Here is an 8,738-nt window from a genome sequence, read left to right as displayed (position 1 = left end):
TAAATAAATAAATAAATAAATAAATAAATAAATAAATAAAATCTTAAAAAAAAAAAGACAACGTGTGCAAACACAGATGATGCATAGATACAGGCTTTCTTTCCACTGTCTCTTTATTGGAGGTCTGTGGCTGGCAGGATCTTTGGAGGTGGCTTCCTTTTGAATCTCCTGGAGGCCCTCCTGGCTGTTCTTGGTTTCACATTCTAGAAAAGACAGGAGGGGTTCCTGCGTGGCTCAGATGGTTAAGCGTCTGCCTTTGGCTCAGGTCATGATCCTAGGGTCCCGGGATCAAGCCCCTCATTGGGCTCCCTGCTCAGCAGGAAGCCTGGTTCTCCCTCTCCCTCTCCTGTTCCCTCTGTTTGTGCTCTCTCACTGTCTCTGTCAAATAAATAAATAAAATCAAAAAAAAAAAAAAGAAGAAAAGAAAAGAAAAGAAAGAAAGAAAGAAAGGACAGGGGAGTGTGAGGCTTGGGAAGTGGGGGCCTGCCCCTGTCACGGTGGGACCCTGGATAGGGAAGAGGACCGGGTGGGGGTGGGGGACAAAGTGAGGGGGAGGGTACAACACTGACTGCTGGCCAGGGCGCAGGTCAAACACTGTGGCAGTGTGCAGCTAACATGAGATTATGCAGGTGTGAATACAGAGATGTTTTGGTAATCGAGGTCAGGGGCTGGGTGGGATCATCAGGCCAAGGTTGTGGTGGCTGGACATAGATTGCTCCTTCATAAAAGCTGTCATCAGGGGTCAGGGAGGCTGAGGCTGAGCAAGCCTCCTCAGGGCTGAGATTGGGCAGAGGACTGCAGCACAGCGTTAGGGGCTCACAGAGGTTGTGCAGGCAGAGGGGTTTTCTGTTGAGGGTCACAGGCTAAGTTAGTGTTGTGTGGACAGAGGGCCCTTTGGGTAGGGGACAGGAGTGAGGCCAAGGTTGGGTAGTCTGGGTGACGTTGTGTAGGCAGAAGGGCTGCTGTAGGGTCAGAGTCCCTGCTTTTTTGGGGGAGGGCAGAGGTGTTGGGCCTGGGTAAAGGACAAACTGGCTGGGTCAGGGCTGAGCTGACGTTGTACAGGCGGACAGCGGAGAGGGGCTTGTTCCAAGTAAAACAAGTGAAATCGGAGCCTAGGTTGCCTGAATGGATGGACTGCAAGGGGGACCAGGAGCCTGGCTGAGGCTGTGTGGGCATAGGGGCTACAGTAAGGAGTCAGGCCGCGCTCTGAACTTGTGCGGAAAGATGCGCCACACGTTGAGGTAGTGAGGGGTCTCGTACTCACCGCAGCGAAGCGCGGCCAGGTGCGCAGCAGGTTGAAGAGCGCGTCCCCAGGGCAGTCAGTGCTCACCAGCTGGCGGTGGCCAAGCAGTGCATAGTCTGGCCGTAGGAGGCCAGCGCGCACTGCGCAGCCAGGGAGCACGTCCTGCACGGTGTGAAGCGCAGCCTTCGCAGGCAGCTCCGCAGTGTAGTTGCCCACGAAGGCCACGCCGAAGCCGAGAGAGTTGTGGCCGAGCGTGTGCGCGCCCACCCAGTGCCAGCCGCGGCCCTCGTACACATAGCCGTCTGAGCCTATCACGAAACTGTAGAGGGGAGGAGGAAACAGGCACCACGCGGGGTGAGGGAGGCCCCGCCTTTCATCTGGTCCCCTACCCCAGTTCTGGACCTGAGCCAATGGCCACCTCTGACCCAAGTCCAGCCTGGTCGCTCTGGCTCTGCCCGGTCCTTCCTCTTCCCACTCCCCAACTGCCACTGCAGAAACTATCCAGTTTCTCTGGATCTGTCCGTCAGCATTGGCCACTCCCTTTCTACCCAGCCCCCTCCACACTGTCTCAAGTACAGCTGCTGCCCAGTTCAGAGACCTTTTCTGTCTTAGGTCATAGTCCATCTATGCTCCGACCCAGATCCGGCTCTTACCACGGGTCCTGCTCCTTTCTCAGGTCCTGCCTCCTTTCCTAGTACCTACCCCAGACCCAAGAATCCCACTGCTAAAGCCAGGACCGGCGTCGGGGCCACGCCCCCTCTCCCCTTTGGCTCCACCCATCTCCAAGCTCCTCCTCCGTCTTACCCCGTTGGCTCCGATCCAAGCCCCGCCCCCTGGGGCAGGTTCCGCCCACCCAGGCTCTACCCTAAAAGGTTCGGGAGCCTGCGGGCTCAGTTTACCTGTAGCCAATGTCGTCCCAACCCCGAGTATCTTGATGGAAGCGCTGCATAGAGCGCATGTCGGCGGCGCAGTGCGCGAAATCCCTGCAGGGTGGCGCGGGCACGTATGTGTGGTGCACATACAAGAACCCGAGTGGCAGCTGCAGCGGCCTGGGACTGCCCCGATAGGGCGCGGCGCCCCAGCGGCAACGTGGGTGGATGGCTGGGCACGCTGCGGAGAAGGGAGTCCACGGCTGGGGTCAGCCAACGTTTTTCTGCCTGCTGCCTGCTGCCTGCACCCCCATTAGAGTGCACATGTGGACCATCCCACCAGCCTCGCTCCAGATTTGAGGCCATTTCTATCTCGCACCACACCGGCCCCCATGGGGATCTAACTTAAGTAAAATTAACAGCATCTCAATCCTATTGGAATATCTGCTATGCTTCCCATCACCTTGAGGATGAACCCCAAGAATTTTAGCTCTTTTTTTGAGGCCCTTTATAATCCAGGACCCGACACTCTCCAGCTGGTTCTTCTCTGAGTTCTGGGGAGGGACGGCCACAGTGAGAAAAGAGGAATCTCAGCCCCATTTATCGTACTCTAATTGTGTGCTACTTGCTTTACCTGCTTCATCTTTCTTAACCCACCCAGCACGTCCAAGAGGAAGCAATGATTTTCCCAGGCTTCACTGAACAAGGTGAGGTTCAGAGAGGTGAAGCAACTTCCCTAAAGATGCACAGGAGTAACTGGCTGAACTTCCATTTGAACATCTGTGCCTTTGCATATGCTGAGCCCACCTCCTGGAATACCCTCTACCTTCCCCCACTCCTTTTTTTTTCTTCCCCCCCCCCCTTTTTTTTTTTTTTTTTTTTTGGTGAGCGTTTATTCATCCTTTAAGACCCAAATCTAGCGTCTCCTTACCTGTACAGCTGCCCTGGCTCCCCAGCCTGAACTTCCATTTCCCCCTCTGGAATCCTCCAGTCCTGGATCCCCCTGACCACATGAGGCTAAGTGTCTATCTGTGAGGGGGGAGGTCACGGGGGGGGGGGGCCTTCTCACCCAGGAAGGCCTCAGTGAATTCCTTGGTAGCATTGGTGGCTACCTCTGCCAGCTGCTCTTGGCTCATGCCCCGCAGATGAGGGTGTGTTGGCTCCAGCCTCTGTAGCAGGATGAGGGCCCCCCATACCTGCTGGGTCAAGGTGGGGGCTGAAGTCAGAGCAGCTGCGTTCTGCCGCCGGAAGTTGCTGCGAAGTCCTGAATCTCCAGCCACCCCAGCTCCATAGTATTGGCTCAGTAGGTTGCTGAGAGGTGGCCGTGGCTCAGGGGTTCGGCTTAGATAATCTCCAAGGAGGGCCCCATCCAGGGCCCCATTGAGGAAGGCCATGGTGACTGGCGATGCCCTGGAGTCTAAGAGTGTGAAGGTCCGGGGGGCAGATAGCTGGTCCCAGCAGCCCTCAGTCCCCAGGCCTGAATGGCTCCAGGTCTGAGGGCTCTGGAGGAAGGCCAGACCCAGGTCTCTGGCCAGGGTGACCACCAGGAGACTGTCCACAGTGGTCGGGGACCTGGCTTTGGCACCTGGTGAAGAGGCTTGGACATCTGGAGCGGTGACTGGGACATCTGGAGAGCCAAGTCTAACACCTGGAGAGGTGGGTTTGACATCTAGATCTGTGGCTCTAATATTTGGAGGCATGGCTCCAACCTCTGCAGAGGTGCCATCTGGGGGGCCATCCCTGAGTCTTGGGGATGTGGCTCTTACATCTGAAACCACGGCTCCAGTGTCTGGAAAGGTGGCGCCAGCCTCCAGAGGCGTGGCTGTGCTGTCCAAGGGCAGGTGTACAACCCTGTGCCCCTGTAGCCCTGCCTCCAGCCCCGCCAGAAGAGGCTCCACAGCCACCGTTGAGCCATCGGGTGCCAGCACCACTCCGTATTCCTGCCTGCCCCGAATACCATGTTGGGCCACGTCCTTGGTCAGGCCGAGAAGCTCTGGGCTCAGTTGCTGGGGATCCAGCTTGGTGGCCTGGAGAGTCCGCCCCTCCAGCAGGAAGTGATGGAGGAGATCGTGGCGGCCAGAGTCCTGGGCGAACAGCAGCCATGCAGAAGCAGTGTGGCTGGTGTTGGTGGCTGGTACCTTCTGCTCGAGCTCTGCCAGGGCCTGGATGACAGAGTCCATGAGCAGGGGCAGGGTTGCTGCTGGGGGAGGGACAACATTAGCCCAGTGACCCAGCACCCTCTGTTCCTCCCCCTGCTGTTTCCACATTTTCTCAGTGCCCCCAGCTCCTCATTGGACAAACCTGTGATCCCCACCACCGTCCTGAGGCACAGAAACTGGTTTAAAGAGCTTAGATGATCAGTGAGCACTGGGAAGCCGTGGCAGTTCATGAGCAGGAGAGAGACATGGCCTGGTTGGTATTCTAAGATTGCTCCTGTGGCTACCATGTGGATTTGAGGGAGGCTAGAGTAGGGAAGGAGAGACAGTGTGGGGGTAAGCGATGAAGGTGGCCGAAGCCAGGGTGGTAGCAGTGGGATGGACAAAAATGGGAAGAGTTCCCAGGTGTTTTTGGGGGGGGGGGAATGGACAGTGTTTCTCGATGGGTTGGAGTTGGGGGGATTTTAGAAGGAAAAGTGTCCCTAAGGATGGGCAGGGAGGAGAGAGTGGGCCTGTGCCCAGTGAGGGAAATGTCAGTGGCTGAACCTGGAACCCAAGAATGCTGGGCTCAGAGCTGGGTGGGATGTTGAATGATAGCTAACATTTGTGAAACATTTACTACGTGCCAGGCACCATTCTAGGTGACTTATATAACTTAACCCATTTAATCTTCACAACGACCCTAATGAGAACAGAGAGGTTGAATCATCTGCCTGGGGTCACACAGCTAGGAAGTGGCGGAGGCAGGATTTGAATCCAGGAAGTTTTAATCCTTACACTGTCCAGAATCCAGGTTCTTCTCCAGATAGTCTGCACTATGATTCCTTTATAGCTTTGTTCTTCTCTTTGCCTAAAATGCCCTTTCCTGTTTCTCTAACAAGTAAAATTTTTTTCCCTTCATCCTGTCCTAAATCTATGCCCCCTCCTCCAGGAAACTTTCCTTATTTTTGCTCTTCTGGCCCCAAGTCCTTCCCCCAGCTCCTGTTCTGACCCTGTGGGGAGTATCTGGAGACTGGAGGTTCTTTGAGACAGGGGCCTCCTGGGGTCTCCAGCCTTAGCCTATGCAGGGCTGGACACACAGGGGGCAGCGGTACATTCCTACAGAACTGGGTCCGGGCCCCGGGTCTCTGCCTCCTGACCCACCTGTCCCTGGTTTCAGCTGCAGCAGCAATCCGAGCAGGATCCAGAGGACACGCTGGGCCACCATTGTGGGGTTCCAGCTTCCGAGGGACATGTCCAGTTGACCTCAGCGGAGACCTTGGCAGAACTGGAAGGAGATAGGCTTGGAGACCTGAGTGGCGCCTTTGGCTATGGTCAAAGTCCAGCGGTGAATGACACGGCTGCCCCTGGCACAGCTGTGGGCGGGAGGTAGCGGCAGCATGGGGACAGAGTGCCCCGGGTCAAGGTTATCTGGATTTCAGGGGCTCCCCCATTCTATCTTGTCCCTCCCAGGCTGAGGTCGAGGGTCAGCAAGCCAGGCCCAACCCCGGAGGGGTCTGGAGGCCACGTAGTTTAGACTCCAACAAACACTGCCCATTCCCAAGAGAGGTAGACTGAGGCCAGTCCAGCAAGACTTACCCCTTCCTATAATTATTGTTCTGGAGCTGCAGCTGGCCACCAGAGGGGACTCTCAGGTGCCCGCCAAACTGGTAAGACCGGCTGTGCTGGGGGAGGGGAGAGAAGGAGCGATCTGGGGTTGGTACTGCCTCCTGCTTTCTTTTCTGTCAGCACACAGGCTCAGGCAGAGGGTGGGTACAGCGGCTGGGGATTGTTTGCTGAGGCCTGCTCTGATCAGGAGCTGTCACCTCTGACCCAGTTCCAGGTCCTGGTCCCAAGCAACCAGAGGTAGCTGAGAGCAGGGATTGGGCCGGAGCATTCAGGACCCTGGCTTTGTCCCAGGAGCTGGCTTCTGGGCTCACCTGGGTTGACAGTGAGGGGTCCTCCTCTTTTCCCGTGCGGTGCGGGTGGCTGAGTCCTGTAGAAATGAACCTGCCTCCCCTTTATTCCGGAGTCAGGTGGGATGGGCCCCAAGGGGTTGGGGCTGTGGTGGGAATTGCTTCACTGTGGGCCTCCCACCCCGAAACCAGCTTGGGGAGTTTCCAGGAGACCCACCAGGCTGGGGACTCAGCATGGGGCAGGCCTTGGGCGGGCCAGGGAATGCCCAGGTCGAGCCAAATCTGGGATTCCCCAGGGTGGGGGTGGGGGGCCTTTCACAGATATAGAGTGCCCTGTCTCTGGGGATCCAGCATCACACAGTGGGGGCTCAGGGAGTCAGGGGCTTGGTAGGGAGGGAACGGAGGCCACTCCCCAGGGGATTCCAAGGAAATCTCTGAGTTCCAGTTTCTAAGGATTTGGGGACAGGGGCACAGGGAAGGGAGGTGGGCTCTGCCTGGACTGTGTGTCCATCTGGTGGGAGAACTGAGTGAGGAGAGGAAGGCATTTGCCTAGGGTGCAAAATTTAAGGTGGTGCTGAAAATCTGTCATCAAGTCATATTTTAATGTGATATCTTAAAAGACCAAAGTGAATGCAAAAAATCCATGAAAAACAAAATACCAACTTTTCAGAGAAAGACAGGATCAGGAACAGCCCTGTGTTGAGGCATATTGGAGCCAGAGGTGAAAGTCAAAATCAGGAATCCTGACCTGTCTTTGTGCTCAGAATGTGGAGGAGTGGCTGAGGAGATCCCCACCTAGTGTCCACCTGGTCTGGGAATGACCTTGCCTTGGCATTAGGGACCCTGGGTTTCTTCCCTCTGTGGCTCCCACTGATTGCAGCCCCAGGGGACCCTTCCCGTTTTATGTCACCATCCATTTATGCTCATTTTACGCAGCAGGAAGGTAAGCTCAGGGAGGTTAAGTAACTTGCTCAAGGTCACACAGCTGGAACCTGGGGAGTGCTCCAAGGGTGAAACAGGTTTCGTCTATCCTGTGGCTGGGTCAGGGTCAGAGTAATTCACATGGGAAGTGTTTGCAGACTTCACACCCAAGAATTCCTGGGCCAGCCATCCGGACAGCCTTGATTCCCTTTTGAAGCTTGGAATTGGTGGCAGAGTCTAGGTAGAGTTCAAGCCAGGGGCATGTCATGGCTGGCCAGCATTTCCCTTAGAGTCGGTCTGGGATTTGTGTCCTGGGATAGGACCCTTCCTCCAGGAAGCCTCCCGGATTACTCCTGGTTCCCCTTTTTCTCATCCTGGCTCTCTATCCTGGGGTGCCTCCCTTTGACTCAGACCCATCCATACAGGGCTAGGCGTTTCTCTGTCCAGTCTATCTCCCCCAAACTGGGAGATGCCAAGTCCTCTTAGGGTGCCTAGAAGTATCTGGCATAGGACAGGGAACAGGTGGGTGGCAGGGAGGGATTGCTCAATGCACAAACGGCCTGATTGAGGATGTGGGGTCAGTTGGGGATTGGGCTGTGAAACACACACACACACACACACACACACACACACACACACACACGTGCAGACACACATGCGCAGACACCCACACACCAAAGTGCCTGGTCTGTGCTGCGCCTGGGAGTTAGCAGAAAGGCTGGGATTCCCATGATGAATCACCACTCCCCACCCCTGCTTCCCTTACACCTCATGAGGACCATCTGCCAGGGTAGGTCAAGGCCCCTCCAGGTTGCAGACAGACCACTAGTCTCAAGAAAATAGTCATTGTCCGGGGCCTGGGAACAGCTCTAATGGAGGTAGCATTGACACAGACAGACAGAGCCCTGGGCTGTGGATCCAAAGTGAAGGTGGTATCATGGCCAGGGGCCAGAGGAAGAGGAACTTGGGGCAAGACTGGGCTTGGGGCCAACGTCAGAGTTAATAATGTTCACTTTGGTAAGCAGAAAAGCAGTCATGAAGACCCTGATAATAATTATTAATAATAAAAACTGCAGTGTGTGGGCCTTTAAGCTAAGATTTTATACATCTGCGGTGTTTTATTCAGCTCTGGGTTTTGCAAAGGGATATAGAGCAGGAGTCCGCCAATGACTGGGCTGGCCGTCTGTTTTGTAGACGATCTATTTTTTTGCTTTTGGGTTTTTTTCATGGTGAAATTCACCTAATATGAAATGAACCATTTAAAAGTGTATCATTCTATAGCACATACTACATTCATAATGTTGTGCAGTCATCAACTCTGTCTAGTTCCAGAACATTTCCATCACCCTGAAATAAAACCCCATGTACCCACTAGCAGTCACTGTCATTATCGCCTGGCTTCTGGGAACCACTGACCTGCTTTCTGTCCCTATGAGTTTGCCTGTTCTGGACGTTTCACGTACATGGGATCAGACACTATGTGAGTTTTGGTGTCTGGCTGTTTTTTTCCACTCAGGATAACGTTTCTGAGGTTCATCTGTGTTGTGGTGTGACTCGGTGCTTCTTATGGTGAATCATTCTTTTTTAGGGTGAATAATACTCCATTGTCTGGATGTGCCACCATTTGTTTACGTAAATAAACAAATACACAAGG

At 54.8% G+C, this 8,738-nt stretch overlaps 1 protein-coding gene across 1 annotated transcript; it reads right to left on the bottom strand.

Annotated features, from left to right (window-relative positions):
* Positions 1-95: 95 nt before the first annotated feature.
* On the bottom strand, positions 96-4,307 carry PGLYRP2 (peptidoglycan recognition protein 2). The gene is made up of 4 exons (XM_040629140.1): positions 3,182-4,307; positions 2,143-2,353; positions 1,265-1,562; positions 96-203 (listed from the first exon to the last, which is right to left on the bottom strand). Exons 1-4 carry the CDS (start codon positions 4,290-4,292, stop codon positions 114-116), a joined length of 1,710 nt encoding a protein of 569 aa, XP_040485074.1. The 5' UTR covers positions 4,293-4,307; the 3' UTR covers positions 96-113.
* Between the last annotated feature and the right edge of the window lie 4,431 nt (positions 4,308-8,738).

The sequence above is a fragment of the Ursus maritimus genome, unplaced genomic scaffold (assembly GCF_017311325.1).
Source record: "Ursus maritimus isolate PB19 unplaced genomic scaffold, ASM1731132v1 scaffold_14, whole genome shotgun sequence".
Classification (NCBI taxonomy): domain Eukaryota; kingdom Metazoa; phylum Chordata; class Mammalia; order Carnivora; family Ursidae; genus Ursus; species Ursus maritimus.
The sequence above is the reverse complement of the archived record's forward strand: the minus strand, read 5'-3'. Positions and strand labels throughout refer to the sequence as shown.

What these genes read in the sequence shown, in the direction of transcription:
- PGLYRP2 (XM_040629140.1), bottom strand. Translation starts at nt 4,292, where the DNA reads ATGGACTCTGTCATCCAGGCCCTGGCAGAGCTCGAGCAGAAGGTACCA. An exon ending in ATTCACTGAGGCCTTCCTGG is followed by an intron (nt 2,354 to 3,181) that starts GTGAGAAGGCCC and finishes CCTTCTCCGCAG; the next exon opens with CGTGCCCAGCCATCCACCCA. An exon ending in CCTGGCCGCGCTTCGCTGCG is followed by an intron (nt 204 to 1,264) that starts GTGAGTACGAGA and finishes TGTCTTTTCTAG; the next exon opens with AATGTGAAACCAAGAACAGC.